At 33.9% G+C, this 18,497-nt stretch overlaps 4 protein-coding genes across 4 annotated transcripts; 1 reads left to right on the top strand and 3 right to left on the bottom strand. All coding sequences in view use genetic code 12, as the record gives it.

The window, feature by feature from the left end:
• Window position 1: 1 nt before the first annotated feature.
• CD36_60260 (ERAD-associated E3 ubiquitin-protein ligase component, putative) lies at window positions 2–2,425 on the bottom strand (the record flags this gene model as incomplete). The annotated part of the gene is made up of 1 exon (XM_002420783.1): window positions 2–2,425. The coding sequence occupies one exon, from the start codon at window positions 2,423–2,425 to the stop codon at window positions 2–4; it is 2,424 nt and encodes an 807-aa protein (XP_002420828.1).
• A 510-nt stretch (window positions 2,426–2,935) lies between these two features.
• Window positions 2,936–5,785, top strand: CD36_60250 (vacuolar ATP synthase subunit A, golgi isoform, putative; the record flags this gene model as incomplete). Its single annotated transcript, XM_002420782.1, has 1 exon — window positions 2,936–5,785. The coding sequence occupies one exon, from the start codon at window positions 2,936–2,938 to the stop codon at window positions 5,783–5,785; it is 2,850 nt and encodes a 949-aa protein (XP_002420827.1).
• Window positions 5,786–7,976: 2,191 nt separating this feature from the next.
• CD36_60240 (conserved hypothetical protein) lies at window positions 7,977–10,118 on the bottom strand (the record flags this gene model as incomplete). The annotated part of the gene is made up of 1 exon (XM_002420781.1): window positions 7,977–10,118. The coding sequence occupies one exon, from the start codon at window positions 10,116–10,118 to the stop codon at window positions 7,977–7,979; it is 2,142 nt and encodes a 713-aa protein (XP_002420826.1).
• Window positions 10,119–15,466: 5,348 nt separating this feature from the next.
• CPH2 (myc-type bHLH transcription factor, putative) lies at window positions 15,467–18,073 on the bottom strand (the record flags this gene model as incomplete). The annotated part of the gene is made up of 1 exon (XM_002420780.1): window positions 15,467–18,073. The coding sequence occupies one exon, from the start codon at window positions 18,071–18,073 to the stop codon at window positions 15,467–15,469; it is 2,607 nt and encodes an 868-aa protein (XP_002420825.1).
• Between the last annotated feature and the right edge of the window lie 424 nt (window positions 18,074–18,497).

Genomic DNA, 18,497 nt, shown 5'->3' with positions numbered 1-18,497 from the left:
TCTATATCGCAAAGAAATGAAACTCAAAATTTCCTCTTCTGAAATGGAACTGATTGCCGTTCCACCCATTTTGCCCTTGATTGTCATCATTGTCATCACCATTATTGTTATTGTTGTTATCTGCTTCATCTCTCCTTTGACCGTTTCTCATTCTTCGAAACTGTCTTAAAATGTTTTGTACAAAAAACACAAAGAAAAATATGAACGTCATAGCAATTACCAAATAGTCTCCAATATCGTATTGTTCAATCAAATCGTCATTGTATGTATCACCTTCATGATGAGCATTCGCTCTTGATATGCTATTTGAATCTTGAGGAACTTCGTTGGACACCCTATTACCCACTTTTTTAAATGCACTTAGCCAACCGCCATCAGAATTCCCTGACTGCTTGAATGCCAGTCTATTAAACAAATATTTCAAACGCAATCTCAATAATGCCCAGTCAATATGTGTTTTACTAGAAATGAATTGAGATGACGATTCCAGTTTTGCATGATTGAGTATTTCATTGTATTTTAGACTAAAGTCGTAATAACGTTTTGCCATAAAGTAGTCAACTGAGTTGTTTGCTGGTCCAATTCCATACTCATACATTTCGGCAAGTTTATAAGCGCCATGCGATGATTCTCTTTCCGCGGCTGTTCGATAATAATTGAATGCTCGATCAAAGTCTGGCGTAATATGAGAAGCGCCTGCTTGACCTGAGTATAAATCACCAAGTAAAATAGTAGCGTCCACATTTGATTGTTTTGATGCTCTTTCAAGATAGAGTACAGCCATTTCAACTCTTTCAGGCGGGAAAGTCTTTGGTGGTTGCTTGGAATATAATGGTTGTAGTTGATACAACAAGTACGCAGTTGATATTTGAGCTTCTTCAAACCCATGCTCTGCTGCTATCAGATAGCCAATAAGAGCGTTTTGATAATTCCCAGCAATCAACTCTTCGAAAGCAAATTTCAAATGTGGGGCATAAAAGGAAGATAACCTTTCTAGGAAAACACGGTAGTACATTACTATGTTAGGACAGGAAATGTCATTTTTCGAGTCGGCAATTTTCGATAAACCAGATTGTAGAAAACTTCCCATATAGTAAAGAGCCTCCGTATCTCGGTAATACACTGCATCTTTCATGTAGGTGTAAATTTCCTTGTGATGCTCACTGGTATGAGGGTCGCCGCCATTTAATCTCATCAACAACTTGGCCAAGTTTCTATTAGCTTCAGGGGATTTTTTCTTTACAGCAGCTACATAATAATCAATTGCTTTTGAGACATTAGGCTCGCCCAATAATCCTTGTTCTTCAATGAAACCCAAAAGGCCCAATGCTTCAGGGGTAGCTTGTACTTTCAATGAACGATCTAACATTTGTTTAGCTTTCCTGGTATCTTGAGATACACCCATACCTTGCAAATACATTCTTCCTAATTTCGATTGACACGAACTTAAAAAGATTTTGTCTATTCCATCAATATTTTTATAATCGGAGGCACCATAGATTTCTTCTCCCAAAGCAACACATTCTTGAAAGGTGGTGAAAGCCTTGGTTAAGTTTTTGGGTACAAAATAATCGCCTTTATAACTTTCCAATGCATCATAAAACAAAGTCGCATATTCATGTTCATTGGCAGTCAACTTGTATTCCTCAAAAGTGTTTCGGAGGTCTTTGAAATATTTCGACCTAATTTCAATGGTAGAAGTGGATTCACTCATTTTCTCTCCATATAACCCACCATTAAAATCAGATATTCTAATATTATAGTCCACTTGGCCATTAGCATCATTCTTTGACATCCAATCTTTCCCTTGTTCTGCTAAATCAGTATAATATTCCAATGCCAACTCACAATCTGTCGGCACTCCTAGTCCTTTGAAATTCTTGTACGCCATGACCATTTGGGCATTTCTGTCTCCATTTTCCGCTGCAAACTGATAGTATAAAACACCTCGTTTCTGGTCTATGGGGAATGTTCCAAATAATCCCGTAGAATATATGTAACCTAACATGAAATAAGCATGACCATTCGGAGCCAAACTTATTGCCTCTTGATAATACTTTTTTGCCATGTAATAGTCTGGAGTCAATGAGTAATTTCCAAACAAATAGAGGTCTCCCAAAGTTACTAATGCATTGACATTACGGGATTCTGATGCAGATTTCTTCAAAAGGGGGATAATGCTTTTAGTCAATTCTGGCGGTGGTTGTGGCTTCTTTTGTGTTGATTTATAGTCATTTGTCAATTGATCAAATTGTGGTATGTACAAGTTTCCCTCTATATTGTCAATATTGTACAACTTAGGTCTTGTGAAATTTCCTGCAAGTTTTTCTAATTCAACGATAGCTTGATTGTATTGTGCGTCGTTGCTGGTACTGGCTAATACTAGTAGCGACCACACCAGTAATATAATGTAATGTACAATCATTTACAAATGTGTAAGGATCACAGAATTCTATCACTTCCGCTAATAAGAGTTATGGTTCCGCAATACGTCAGCCAAAACAGAAAAAAAAAAACTATAGTTATCATTGTTGGTCGTGTGTGGAAATTGAATCAAAGAGTACAAATTATTTTCTCCTCGGATACACGCAAATCTATAATTCTTTGCCCTCCTCCCTTTATACACGTAATCCGAATTGTTGAGATCAACCAACCAACCAACCAACCAAAGGACAACAAACAAACACCTCCCCCAAAAAATTATACAAGAAAAAAAGAAAGCAAATTTGGATTCCAACAACAAGAACATTATTACTTTTCCTTTTTTTTTTTATCTTTTCAATCTTTTATTTTTTGTTTTGCTTGTTTTTGTTGTATTCGGATTTTATAGACCAACGAGTTAGCAAATTTCATTATTCACGCATATCGATGCAAATACATAATTATAATCATAGAGTCCTAGCATAAACAAGAAGAATATATATAAAATCAAGCCATGGCTCCTATAAGACTTTCTGAAACTAACGGATTATCTTTGAACAGCGAATCGAATGAGGCCATATTCCGATCGGCGCCAATGACACTAGTTCAATTTTATGTCACAATTGAATTGGCAAGAGATATGGTTGGAGTATTAGGGAAATTGGGTAATGTCCAATTCAGGGATCTAAATTCAAAGTTGACTCCTTTCCAAAGAACATTTATTACTGAATTAAGATCAATTGATGGGTTAGTTTCTCAATTGGAGTTTCTTCATTCGATTATGATCAAACAGAATACCATAAAGAGTGATATTTATGTCAATTTACATGCAGATATGAAGCCCTTGCCCACTACATCCGAGATTGACGATATCAAAACTCGATTGAATGAATTTTATGAAAGAATTAAACACCTAGATCAATCATACAACAACCTAGATCGTAAGAGGCTAAAATTTATTGAAAATAGATGTGTGTTGAATAGTTTGAATGATTTCCATAGATCGAACTTGGTAGGAGGTTACGATGACCAACATACAGAAGAAGAAGGAGATGTTGATGATAATGCAGCACTTTTAAATGAACAAAGGAATCATAGTTTAGAGATTGGATATGAGGTTCATAATTTGGATGATATTTCGTTCAATTCTTTAGCAGGAACAATTGCTCGAGACAAAGTGCCAATTTTAAGAAACATATTATGGAGAGTTTTACGTGGAAATTTGTATTTCCATGATATACCTCTTGATGAAGAATTCCCTACTACAGAGTCATCAATGGAATTAGTTTATAAAAATGTTTTCATTATCTTTATTCACGGTGAGTTTTTGCGAACTCGAGTGCGTAAGATTATCCAATCTTTAGATGGAATATTATTTGATAATGCCACTGGGGGATCAGAGGCTCGAAATGAGACATTGACAGAAATAAATGGTAAGATTGAAGATTTAAGCAATGTTGTACAGACCACCAAAGATCAATTGGTGACGGAATTGATGATATTTCAGGAGCTCTACCCAGATTATTGTTATATTGTACAACGTGAAAAGCTTATTTATGAGACGTTGAATAAATTTGATGAAGATAGTACTAGAAGATGTTTAGTTGGAGAAGGGTGGATACCCACTAGTGATTTTGATAAAATACGATTAGCATTGAGAAATTTGATCAGGCAAAAGACGAGACGAGATGGGAGTGGTAACAGTGACAGAGATTCAAACGAGAGTGTCAACATCTCTGAATCTATAGCAACGGAAGCATCGTTATTTGCTATTGATGATAGTGATCACGAATTGACTGGGTTCGAAATTGAAGAAGAAGAAGAAGTAGGGTCTTTAATTGCGGTGGTTAATGAACTTGCTACGAATCGAACTCCTCCAACATTTCACAAGACAAATAAGTTTACCGCAGCATTTCAACTGATCATTGATGCCTATGGGATTGCCACTTATCAGGAAGTGAATCCTGGTCTTGCCACAATTATTACTTTTCCATTTATGTTTTCCATAATGTTTGGTGATCTTGGGCATGGGTTCATTGTATTTTTAATGGCATTATATTTGATCAAAAATGAAGTGCGGTTTGGAGCTATGCGGGATCGAGATGAAATATTTGATATGGCTTTTAGTGGAAGATATATCATATTATTGATGGGGGTGTTTTCCATGTATACTGGGTTGATTTATAATGATGTTTTTTCCAAATCAATGGCGATTTTTTCCTCCGGCTGGAAATATGTAATTCCCGAGAATTATGATTCCAAGAAGGGTGCCACATTGGTTGCCGAGAGAATTACTGGTAAGGTTTATCCATTTGGATTGGACTGGGCTTGGCATGGTACTGAAAATAATCTTTTATTCACCAATTCGTACAAAATGAAATTATCAGTCTTGATGGGGTACACCCATATGAATTATTCGTTGATGTTTAGTTTGGTCAATTACTTATTCTTCAAAAGTCGAGTAGACATTATTGGTAACTTCATTCCTGGGTTTTTGTTTATGCAAAGTATATTTGGATATTTGGCATTGACAATTGTTTATAAATGGTCAGTTGATTGGTTTGGAAGTAATAGACAGCCACCTGGTTTGTTGAACATGTTAATCAATATGTTTTTGTCGCCTGGCACTATTGAAGAGCCGTTGTATGCTGGACAAAAGTATATTCAAGTGTTTTTGGTATTAGTGGCAGCAGTTTGTGTGCCTTGGTTGTTGATTTACAAGCCGTTGGTGTTGAAGAAACAGAACGATCGAGCTATACAATTAGGGTATAGCGATTTACGTTCCCAACGTCAGCATTCTTTGCAACTACACGAAGAAGAACGAGCTCTTGCGATGCACGATCAAGAATTGAATCATGACGCTCCAGATGATTCGTTTGAATTGTTAGGTGGCAGTGACGAGGAAGAACAAGAGTTTAGATTCCCTAACGATGTTGAGCCAATGTTCCCCTCTGCTGGTGGTGGTGGTCATGGTGGCGGTGATGATGAAGAGGGGTTTAATTTCGGGGATATTGTTATTCACCAAGTGATTCATACAATTGAGTTTTGTTTGAACTGTGTTAGTCATACTGCCTCGTATTTAAGATTATGGGCTCTTTCTTTGGCTCACGCACAATTATCGACCGTATTGTGGTCAATGACTATACAGAATGCGTTTGGCAAGACCGGAACTGTAGGTGTAATCATGACAGTGGTGTTATTTGCTATGTGGTTCCTGTTGACGGTGTGTATATTGGTCTTTATGGAAGGTACATCAGCCATGCTTCATTCATTAAGATTGCATTGGGTTGAAGCAATGTCAAAGTTTTTCCAAGGTGAAGGCTATGCCTACGAACCATTTACATTTAAATCTATAGATATATAAAAGAAACTTCTAGCACTGGAATATGAAGAAGACGAATCTTGTAGATCCCAATTGCTAGGAGTGTTAGAACACACAAAGTAACAGCGTATGTTGTGGTTGATAATTTCGACTTTCAACTAGCGGACTTATCGTTACGAGCAAATGCCATCTGTTTATTGTTTGTAGTAAATTAATTATAATAGGACGAGAAATGGATCCATCAACCCACCCACAAAAGTGTGAAAAAACTGGCAATTCATTTATATTGTCGTATTTTTGCTAACCAAGAAAAAGAAATAGAATGTTTTTATAAGATCAGGAACAACAACAACAACAACAACAGCAAAATTGTAAATCATCGAATATTTTCGATAGTGAATATACATCATCGTCATACATACAACCCTCCAGAAAAAAATGTCGTTGTCTGGTTTTGCAAAGAAAAAATCCAGTATTGTGTCATCTGCTCGTATCATAAAAGGTTAAATGTTGAACAAAAACCCAAAAAAACAACAATAACTTTATTTTCGATTTCTTAAACGATTTTGTAACAAGAAAAAAATTGAGAGATTGATTTACAAAGTTTAAAGATTTCGTCGAAGGTTTGATAATATTAACAAATTACAATGAAATAATCTAATTCAGTTTTAGCCTAAAATTTGTCATCAAATTTACAAATGTTAAACACAAAAAAAAAACTCTCAAAAAAAAAAAAATTTATAATTGACGATGATTAGGAACAAAGAAAAGTAATATAAAGTGGGAATGTTAGCTTTGGACAATGTCAAAGTTATTCACCTAGCGACATAACTTTCTTCAAAACAACAACAACGAGTTGGGGACCAAGAACTTGCGCCGGAAAAAAAAAAAAAATGAAACGAGGCAATTACAGACTTATCCCTTTCCGGTGCCGTTTCTGAAACCAAAAATTTTTTACGACATTGAAATCTGAAGTAGTAGTGCGCACCAAAAAAAAAAAAAAAAATTCAATCCTGTAAAATATTATAGTGTTGCACAATAGAACTTTTGCACCCAATAAAAGAATATGTATCAGATGATCCGAGTCATGCAGTCGTCAATGCAACCTGCTGCTTCTAACCTGTAAGATGACAAAAAAAGCTTCTTTTAATAGTAACTAAGTAGTGGCTTAGGAAATACTCTCCGATTTATCTCTGGGACCAAACAACACCAGCGATCATGGGGAAGGTGTAGCCAATGTATTCTGTGTCTTTTAAAAAGACAATAAGACAAAAAATTGCTACACACCGCTAGCTTAAGGATTTTGCTTACATTAATAATTCTGAGTTCCTGTATTTTTTGATGTATCATTGTCGCCTTGAGTCTTACTATTTCTGTTCCATGCTGGTGTTTGTCTTTATTGTTCGAATACATATGCACAAGGAGGCTTTTTGGTTCCTGGCACGACATTTAGGTTCGAAACAACAAAAAAAAAAACTACAAATTTAGACGATAACATCAAGAATACAAAAATAGGAAATTTGGGGGAAAATGATCAATTTAAACCACCAAGTCCCGTGACTGACAGAAATGCCCAACAAAAAGTCAGTCAGTTTGTGCTATTTACTCAGTCATAATAAGAAAAGAATATTAACAAAAATGTCGTGAACCTATGTTGGCTCCCTCCCCATGTTAACTGCGACTAAAAGCCCCAGTCGTCTTCGATTTCTTTGACGGTTCAAAAGTCAGCAATTCAAAGTCAACAGAGAAATAAATCAATACCAATACAGCCTCGTTTAGTGGTATAAATATAATTATAACCAAATTAAAAGAGAGGTAGGGTTTCATGATGAAGCAAAAGGAATAGGATCTGAGTTCCTCTTTTTGTATTTAATTTGAATGTGAAACAATTTTTTTTTTTTTTTTTGACAGGAAGATAACGCTTTGCCAACTTTCATTTAAGATAGGATGTGTCCAACTTTCCCAGAAACAATCATGGCAGTACAAATATCCATTTTCAATATTAAAGGCATAAGAAGAATTTACACTGCTAGTCGTATGTGATTCAGAAAATATCAGAGGAGGGGGGATATAAATCTTGATGATCCAAATCAAAAATATAAAGATTATTTTGAGACTGGTATTAGTTTGGCATGGGCTTGATAATGGTGTACCACATTAGACACACCTTTTTAGTGTTGTCTAATTCTCTTCCAATCTTAATTATGTAAATTATACAAACAACTTATAAACTCTAACTATCGTCATCTAAATTAATCCGTTTATTGGCCGTCAACATTCTTTGGACTTCATCCAATGTCCACGGCCTTAGCCTATTTCTCATTTTATTATGCAATAGTTCTTTGACAATCTCAACACTAGTATTACGATGTTGGGCTTCTTCCTCAATAAATCTGATGATTTTCAATCTAGTATGACGGAATTGCCGTTCTGAACTACCGTGTAATTTTAGCCACTCTGTAACTGTGATATCATGATCTTGAAGTGCTTTTTCCATTGACTTGAAATCGTCCCACATTTCAAATAACGTCGTTGCTTGCCTTGATAATCGTCTATGTAAAACGCGTTGTCGTTCCATTTGTTCTGGAGTCAAACCAATGTCTGCACTAGAAGAAGGTTGTGGTTGTGCTGGTATTTGTCTCTGTACTGTAGCTGCAGATGTTGTTGTGGTCGAAGGATACGATGCCATAGGCACCATAGCTGCAGATTGATGAATTGAAGGTGAATTTGACGTGTGCATATAAAATTGTTGTTGCTGTTGTTGTTGTTGTTGTTGTTGTTGTTGTTGTTGTTGTTGTTGTTGTTGTTGTTGTTGCAAGGGCATTGCATGTCGCTGTGTAAGTAATGGTTGAACTTGTGGTGGTTCTGAAAGCGCGGCTCGAGGAAACTCCAGTGCTTGGGGATGTAATAAATTTGACAATGAAGATGCTACTGGTTGTGGTGCTTGCGTCAGTGGTAGTAGTGAAGTTGATGAATGCGATTGTGGTTGAGATTGGGATTGAGGGTGTCCAGAATTTGAGTTCAAAGCATTTAGTAATTCGGCAGTATTGTTCATTCCTCGTTCAATATTCGATTGTCCCACATTTGAAATGTAATTTTGGGTTTCTTGAGCCGCTTGCTGGAGTAATGGGATGGAAGTTTTGTTTTGTGCAGATAATAAAATCATGACCCCGTTTAACGTATTGTTGACTTTTTGCATAAGCTCGCTTTGTTGCAGGAAAATCTCAGTTTGGGATTCAGTGAATTTGTAGAAAGACTTATCGAGCTCTTTTTGTTGCCGTGCTAATATAGAAAGTTGGTTTTCTAAGTCCTTTGATATCGGTTCCTTCATCTCAGATTCGGAATTTTTATTATCACCGGAACCGGCGACCAAAAGATCGCCACTAGGCATAGGGTGATCTTTGGGAATGAAACAGGAGTTATTTATTATTGTGTCCAACTTTCCGGGGGTTTCATTTTCAATGGATTGAACAAAGTCCAGAAACTCGGGCGAATTAAATATTTCACTTTTTGATAATGGGTTATAGGGGTATTTTTTCTTGATGATTACCATATCCTGGCAGAGACTCCTTCTTAACATTGAAAACAACTCTTTTATTTGTAACAAATCTTTGGAAGAAGTAGAATCGTCGATGATATTGGTTAGAAAGGGAAATATCTTATCTAGTAATTGTTGAGGGGGGTCTATTGAATTCCTTATTATTTCATAATCTTCAAAACTATTAAACCCAGCTAATGCCAACATTAATGGACAAGATAGTTCCTTGACTGAATTCTTGGCCAATCTACCCATGTTCTCTAGTGTTTCATTATTGTTATGCGTAGTCAAAAGTTTGGTTAAATTTACATCCTTATAATCCAAGCCACTTATACTCAAAGCATTAATAGCCGACTTGTGTTGTTGGCTATAAGATATTGCCAGGTGCTTCGAATTACCTTTTAATAACTTGACATTTTCCAAAGATATTTTTTTTATCGAGTCGGTAAATATAAACTCGTATGCTCCATATTCATCAGCGATATGGAAACGGCTGAATAAATAAGCAGCAATGGCAAAATGAGGACAAAACTCAATGTACCGGTTTCGGAAACATCCAGAAAACTGAGGTTCATTATAGGCCTTGGTTTTAATTATTAAACTATCGACATAGTTTATCTTTTCCGGGATTAAGTTTCGAAACTCCAAGTCTCGTTTTTGTAAATTTTTTAATGACAATGAGTGCGATAAACTAAAGTCGACCAAAGTTCGTAGTAGTTTGTGATTGTCCAAATAGTTTGCATTGATGTTATTAGCCTCTAGTAGAGGTCTAACAAGTTTGTAATAATCGTCAATAGTATATTGATTTAAATCTTCGGAATCTTCAGAATCTGACATGGCTAATAATAGTAAATTTTCTGGCTTCCTATGGTTGTTTTTAGGGGGGAAAAAAGGACAAACAAAAAAAACTTTTTTTATTTTTTTTTTAGTTTTTTATTTTTTTTTTTTTTTCGTTTTGATAATAAATCCTTGTTCTCTTTTTTTTTTTTTTTTTTTACCTCTCTGTCTCACTGTCTCACTTTTGGTGGACTTTTTTTTCCCTGTTTTGTTTTGGCTTTCCTTCCTTACAAAAAAGATTCAATGTCAATTTAGAAACCACACAAAAATACAATAGAAAACTATTCCTTTCCGACTTTTTCTATTTTTGTTTTGAACGGTGGTGGTTGTCTTGATTGTTGTTCTTAATCTTATTACCTATCTCGTAATCTCTTGGTGTATTGTTGATGTTTAAGAAATCACACGTAAATTAATTCCAGTATAGTTGATGACAATTGTTAGAAATTATATTGTTATTACAAGGTAGTAAGACACAAGTTGATAAATTTCTAGGAGAATTGGAAGTAGGTGTAACAGGATTAGGTAATCGGGGAGGATTTGATGCTATGTATGTGCGTGTGTTTGTGTGTCACAGTAGCCTAATAACTTTGGATGTGAAATAATGTTTGTGTCAAGTTAGTTAAAAATAATAATAGACAGCAAAGAACGGACCTTAAAGATTTTATCTCAACCTGCAAATTGGTTAATATATATGCTTGAGAATATTATTTTTTGTCTCAGGTGAATTGAAGCAATTGTAGGAACTCTAAATTCTTTTGTAAAGTTTGGACCCAAGGTAATGCTTAGTTGTCTTTAGTGATTTTTTTTTCTTTCCCAACTATAAAAGTTTGGAAGTACGTAATTCTTTAGTCTGCAGTTAGTTGCCTTGTCTCTGGTTTGTGGCACTGCCACTCGAAAGAAAAAGGAAATTTTTTTTGTCTTCAGTAAATGTCGTAGCTATACTATTGATGGGTGGGAAGGAGAATGTCGTTGCTTCACTTCTCTTCTCTCTTTCTCTCTCTTTCTTTCTTTCTTTCTGTAATATGTCTTTTTTTTGTTTCTTTTTTTTTTTTTTTTTCTTTGTGGCCTAAATAATGATCGATGTCAATTATAGTCGAGTTTTGACACCAATTTTCTTATGGACTATGTTATTTATAAATATCACTTGTTGAAATTAAATAACTAAATTGATATATCTTTTGTTAGTAATTCAAGTTTAGGTTATTTTACTCATTTATAATCAATCACTAACATATAGTACATATTTTCTCATATAATTATCATGGATTAAATGGAGTGACTTCATTCCTGTTTTATTAGACAATTTTTTTTTTCTTGTTTTCTTGCTTTGCTTTTTGGTAATTTTTTTTTCTTAGTTTGGAAATGCCCCGGTTTGTATTAGCAATAATTAGAAGATCTTGATAGTTTCCATCACAGGAATCATATAGATTTATTAGATAGTTGTGATAGTTACAGAAACAAGGAATCATATGAGGGTTTATATATGTTTATGTGAATAAAGTATCAGTACATACCTATGAAGTGAGTTGTTGACTAAAACTCAAAATGGTGTTGGTAATATTGAAAATAGAAAACTAGCAAGAGGAGGAGGAGGAGGGGAATATCAATATTATAAACTTTAAAGTAGAGTCGACGATACATTTATACTTTTTTTTTTTTTTTTTTTATTTTAATTTATTTTTATTATTTGCCTTGCTGAAATTCTTCCCATCGTCTTTTGATATCTGGAGATTCCAAATTTTAATTATTTAAACATTTAACAAGAAAAAAAAAAAAGAAACTTACACTAAAATTCATTTACAATCACAAACACAAAGGTGAAAGAAAATGGAACCTAAACTGATTACATTTTAGTTTTAATTCAGTTGAAAGATATGTTATTAAGATGTTGAATTATATAAAGAATTTGTTTTGAATGACGAAATAATTTGTTATTTTTGAATGATCAAAAAGAAACGTTTATTTTGTTTTTTTTTTTTTTTTTCTTCTTATTTTTAGATTATCGAAGAATAATGTGAGTCATGTATGTGAGCAACATTGCAATTGAAACATAATAGAAGTTTAAACAATGTACTACTACTACCCAATAACCAATAACACAATAATAATAATAATAATAATGCTTGCCTCACAATTATAATACATATAGATGTAATTTATAAATTATTAGACTTTAATGACAGATTATATTTCTCATTACAAGAAGTATAAGTGTATTTACGTATATGTGAAGAGTGATAAAGTATATGTTATTTTTGGAGCATTGAGAATGTTAGAAAGTTAAATATATTCAACTCTGGATGATAACATGCTTTTGGACTGTTTTCCTGCCTTGTAATTGTGTTGTTTCACTTCAGTTGTCATTCTTTAACGCCCACAAGAATTACGAAGTTGACTTTTAAATTAACCGCTTGATGCGGTTTCCATTGAGTTTCCAGAATGATTCTATAAACAAGAGAAAGAAACTTGTTTAATTTTCTTCTATTGTATTAATATTGTGTTATTTTCCATTCTTATTGTTAACAAACCATCATTCCAAAAAAAAAAAAAAAAAAAGAAAAAAGAAAGGAGAGAATGACACCTTACTGAATAAATTCTCGTATACCAACGTTCTTAACATTATCTCTTTACCTAGTAAACCAAAATGACAGGTTAACATAGGTAATACGATTTATTTGCACATGACCTTGTAACTCAACAAAGGAATAGGATCTTATCAACTAAGTTTATGGTATTAAGCTGACGCCATATAATATTTCCTTTGTTTTTGCGTGGAAGGTATCGTGGCGCTACAAGTGTAAACTTCTTGTTAAGATGTTCTTGGTTTATGGAACATAGCTGGAAGATAAAAATCGTATGACACTTGCTGTGTGAAAAGCCTCTCAAAGAAGTCACCATCTTTCTGTGATAATTCAAAGAGCAAGACATAGAAGTGAAGAATTTTACCTCACGAACCAAGCTTATGTTAAAACCTAAATTCAAGAACTCGGAATTAATAAACATTTTGCATATACACAAGGTATTCACATGCAAAACTTCTAATAATTTAGGATGTATATGGAATTAGTAGTGGAATTTGAAATTAAAATTCAGTGAATCAGCTGGCTCCTTCGGCGGAGGCGATGGCAAGGGCTTTTTGTGGTAACTATCTCAATGATTTTTTTTAGATTATTTAAAGTCTACATCTACGTATATGCATATCACTTAAATTCTTGAAATTCTCTTTGGCTTAATAGCTGTAATTACACCAAGAATTGGATTGTTAATTGTTGTCCTGATTTATTTTCTTTTTTTTTTTGCCTCAATTGAATTAAAGTTGTACTTGGACTTGTGAGATTGCCGAATAATTCATTGTAATTAGAATCAAATCTACAAAACTTTAAGTTAAAAGTAAGTTTAACTTGAAATTGTGGGTTATGCACAATTCGTCATCTTGTAGCTTCTTCCTGTTCCAACTAGTTACGCTAAATGTGCTATAAAAAAAAAAAAAAAAAAAAAAAAACTTCAATTATAAATCTTAATTATAGAAAGCCATATACAAATCAACAACGTATTAAGATATGATAGGTTCTAAGCCAATTCAGATTAAAAACAATCCCTTTTGATATTGGATGTCAGAGGTTATTACTAGGGCTGGATTATACTTGATGAGCAATTCGTATAAATGTTTGAGCAGATGAATGTCATCAGTCGCACGTTTTACAAGAGTTTATGCTTTGTGTAATTTTAATGTGTGTGGTTATAATTCAGTTTTGTTATTATCTATTTACAAAGATGCTTGAAAAAAAAAAAGGAGTTTTAGTCAACAATTTATCATTTCGGGTTACTAAAGGTCTTTGTTGCTCCTCTATTTCATTTAATGTTGTATTCTGAAATAGACTTGTTACACAATTGGAAGAGCAACCAAGTGGCGGCTGATAGAATGAAATTTCGGTGGTAGTAGTTAGCTATAATTTGCTACATATGCAAGTGAATAAAGGCAATCATTACGGGCACATTCGGAATTTTTGCCGTCAATTAGATGTATGGCTTAATGCACTGGTGTTATTTCTGTCATTTCTATTGTTAATTTGTTATAGGAAAGAACAACCCGTATACAAGATTGGGAACATTACTGACATCATAACACTTTGTGTTCTTTATCGCCAGTTGTTGTATTTTTGTAGAGAATAATATTATATCCGATATTTCCACCCAGCGTTATTGCTTGGGATAATGTGTGTTTTATGATGTTAACCAATGTTTCATTTCAATTGATAATTGGATCTTGTATTTTGCATATACGACCAGAAAAGAAAAAAATATAATTATAAAGCTACTGATATTTTGGCAAACTGTAACCATAACACACTCGAATGCACCTTGGTTTCTTCTTTCTAATGCCAATTTTGGTTGTCTTTATGATTATATTTCTTTAATAGTTGGTCCAAAAACAACAATTGTTATGTAACATTACTTAAAGAAGTTTAAAATGCTTTTGCTTTGTAGCAGTTGTAATTTATAAATTTCAAGTTACATCACTCATGTATGAACAGCATTATTTTTTGTTACTTTTTGTTTTTATTCAACATAATTCAATGATGTTTATAAATCTGCATCTGTGACAGGACGGGTATGCTCGGTAATCTTATAAAAAAAGGCGAAATCTTGCATTCGTTTTGGGCACCATTAACTTGTTATATTTCAATAAGTAGATTGAATTGATATAGTCACACATTCTGCACAGTTTAAAAATGCAACTGAGGTAGAAGGATAATAAATATCAATATTAATTTGTAGGGTTGCAATGTGCTGGACTGTAACCAAAGATATTTAACTCTTTTTGGATGAATTGCACAGAGTGGAAACAAGTTCTAACGTGTGTTTTGATACCTGGTGCAATGAATTCAACTAATTGAACATTTTAGACTTCTGTATGAAGATTTGGTTGATGCAAGAACTACTAGTTTGAGATAAAGAACTAGAAATGTCGCAGTGAACAACTCCTTCCTTCGAAGATAGTCGCAAATCAATTATAAACCCCTTTTTCTTTGGCACATGCCGAATCTCATGAAAGGTAAGTATATAATCTTTTTTTGGGTATATTTCTATTTGCAAATCTAAACCCAAAAAAAAAAAAGAAGATATCAGGAAATATTGCCCAATGGCTTTACATCAGCACTAGGAAAATCGTATAAGCAAAGAATCAGGTTATCGATATATTAAATAAACACAATAAATTATATAAATAATTAAATGAAAACAATAAAAAAACAAGAAAGAAAAACACACACATTTGCAAATAATACCACAACCCACATTAATTATGAAACAAAAAAATTATTAAAACAATCTATATCAGTCAGCCTTCATTCCTCATCACTCTCATTAACGTCAATTCCATTAACAATCATGCCTTTATTGACCACAATTTTCGTTAATTCATGTTTGATATTTTCATCCATGTATCGAGTTAAATCAGGATTCTCAAGCCAATCGCGACAGATTTTAATGGCTGAGTCCAAATTATCATTGTCTTCAATTCTACCCGGTATCAACTCATTGATCAATGTCATCAATGCAGTAAACGTTAAAAGACTGACTGTTTTGGCATCATCGTCCAATCTCAAGTAGCTCAATATTTTCAATGCACGGTCATATTCTTTATTCTTGTAGTAGTAAATAGTCAATGAGCATGTTAGTATTATAAACTCTTCTTCATTTACCAAGTTCAACGATGAGATTAATGATTTCTGTGACTTTAACGGTGGCACATATTTAGAAACAACAGGATCGTCTTCGTGTTCATCTTCAGACGAAGTATTGTGAATTTCGTGATCTGTTAAATCAATTCCTTCATAAGCAATTCTAAATTTCTCCAACGATGATTCAACTTTATCTTTCAAACTCTCAAACAAATACGGAGCATAATTGGCATTTAAAATACTGGTAAATAATTGATAATAACCAAACAACTTATCGTCCTGTTCACCAATGAATACTTCAATGATCTTCAAATCAGTTAATATTTGTGATTGGTCGTCATTCAATTCTTCCAAATAAGTTACATTCAATTCGTGAATAAGTTCCAACAACCTCCAATTGAAAATGATTGCATAATAATCGTTAATGTTGCGTTGATAAAATTCAATGTACTTCACATGATTTTGTCCATCAACTATATTTGCATTGATCCGACTATTGGTAAAAACATTGGTTAATCTAGTTGTCAAATTAGTACTCTCGAATATGGAAATTCCATCAACCTTACCAACCAATTGATTTAATCTTTTCAATGATTTGTCAGCTCCCTTGTAGTCAAGATTCAAAAGCAAAGATTCCTTCATCAGCAAATAATGATTCAAAACCTTTGCAACCCTAGGTAATCTGTGTCTAATCATTGAGCCTAATACCAAAGATAAAAAGCAATTTTCAAAATTTATTTCACAACCAGTCAAATAGAAATAATCAGAAACCAATTGTGGCCAATTATTTCCTCCTTGTAAATTGGATAATATAGCGTCTCTTTTAGAGGCTGACAACTTGGCAGGAACTTTGAATCCTATTGAAATCAAAATCCAATCCAATAGCGAAGTTTCGGGGACAGTAGTGGATTTTTCGTCCTTTTCAAGTTGTGCTTGTTTATACATTGGAATAAAAATGCTGGCCAAGCTTCCAACAACTAGCAACACCTTGGTCAATGTCCATAATTGAATAGTCAATGGAGATGGATTGAGAATAGCGTTAGGAAACAAGTATGAAAATGGTAATGCACCCAAACTGCGGAAATCATTCTCACCTGATCCACCAAATAAGGAGGTACCCATGACAGCAGCCATACCTCCCAACAAATATCTATTAGGTTGTGGTGGGTGTTGTGCTGGCTGTTGCTGGATTGGGGATACTTGCTGTTGAGGAGAGGGGTATTGAGAAGCAGGTGAAACATTGAACGATTGGTTTTGCTGTGGATAAAAGCCAAATCCTGGTTGCTGTTGTTGTGGTGGTGGTGGTGGAAATGGTGTTTGCATTGGCATTTGTTGTGGAGGTGGAGGTAAAGACTTTGGATTCAAGTTGGCATGCTGAATTAATCTGTGCAATTCAATATTTTGTTGTTTCAAAACGGAGTTTTTGCTTTCCAAATGTTTAATGTATTCTGTAGCTTTGGTTAAAACACTAGCTTTATTCAACTTAGATGCTGGCGTCAACCCTTCTAAATCAGCTATGGAAACATCGTCACAACCAGCAGCAATTCTAAGAGCAGGTACTGCATCTCTCAAAGCCAAGATTTTTGTGTTGATGTTGGTTCTGTATTTCTTTTCAATCATATTATGAGAGTTCTTATCTTTTGATTTTGGTTTAGTGACTTTCGATGATTTTTTGGTGTTGGTGATACTATTGGTTGAATTCACGGTTGTGCTTCGTTTAATAGGTGGAAATTCACCTTGTTTACTCATTGGAGGCTCTGGTGAAGTTACTATTGAATCGACTGAGTAATGTGAAATTGGTGTGATTTCCTCATTGTGACTTAAACTTCCAGTTGAAGTTGAATTAGAGCGTTTGTTAGACAAGACAATGTCGACTCCATTCAATGGATGATTTACATTTTTGTTATCATATCCCTCCAAGGAGTTGTCTGATAAATAATCAGTAAAGTTCTGTCCAGTGTAGTTACTCCCTTCACTAACCATGGGTTGGCCAGAAGTATGTGCATAATCGTCACCGCTTGCTGCTGATACTGGAGAATAGATATTTGGATTCATGATATTCATATCTTCAAATGTAATATCGTTGGTGTTGCTGGTGTTAACACTGACATTGTTATGGGCACTATTTGGCAACGCCCCTGATATTGAGTCTAAGAAATCATCTGCATCAACAAAATCAAAGGAATATAACGTTGCATTTGCTTGTTTACCATTGTTGAATCCGTCAACATTGTCACCCGCAGCAAGTTGTTCGTTATACTGTGATAACATGTTGTAGATAGTTATAACTAAAGAATTGTTCCTTTACCTGTGAACAACAACAAAATCAAAATAGTTGGTTGAATTATAAATAAATATTATAATAATAATTCGTAACACGACGATAAATGGATATTGAACACCGTTGATTTACGTGTAGAAAAAAAGTTATTGTTGGATTCAAAAACAAAATCGAACGAGTTTTTTTTTTTTTTTGGATTCTGATGCACACACTAAAGAAAAAGATTCTTTCTTTCAAAAAAATAGGAAACCTCTGATGGAATAGGCTCTAATAAATATAGTAAAATAAATAAACAGGATAACCCTATGATGGATGAGACCTGTTTTATAAGCGTGATAGTTTGTGCTTAAATAGCGTTACCTTGTGAAAAAAAAAAAAAAGGGGGACGACAAAAAAATATGTATAGGGAAACTG

This window comes from Candida dubliniensis, chromosome 6, assembly GCF_000026945.1.
Source record: "Candida dubliniensis CD36 chromosome 6, complete sequence".
Taxonomy (NCBI): Eukaryota; Fungi; Ascomycota; class Pichiomycetes; order Serinales; family Debaryomycetaceae; genus Candida; species Candida dubliniensis.
The sequence above is the reverse complement of the archived record's forward strand: the minus strand, read 5'-3'. Positions and strand labels throughout refer to the sequence as shown.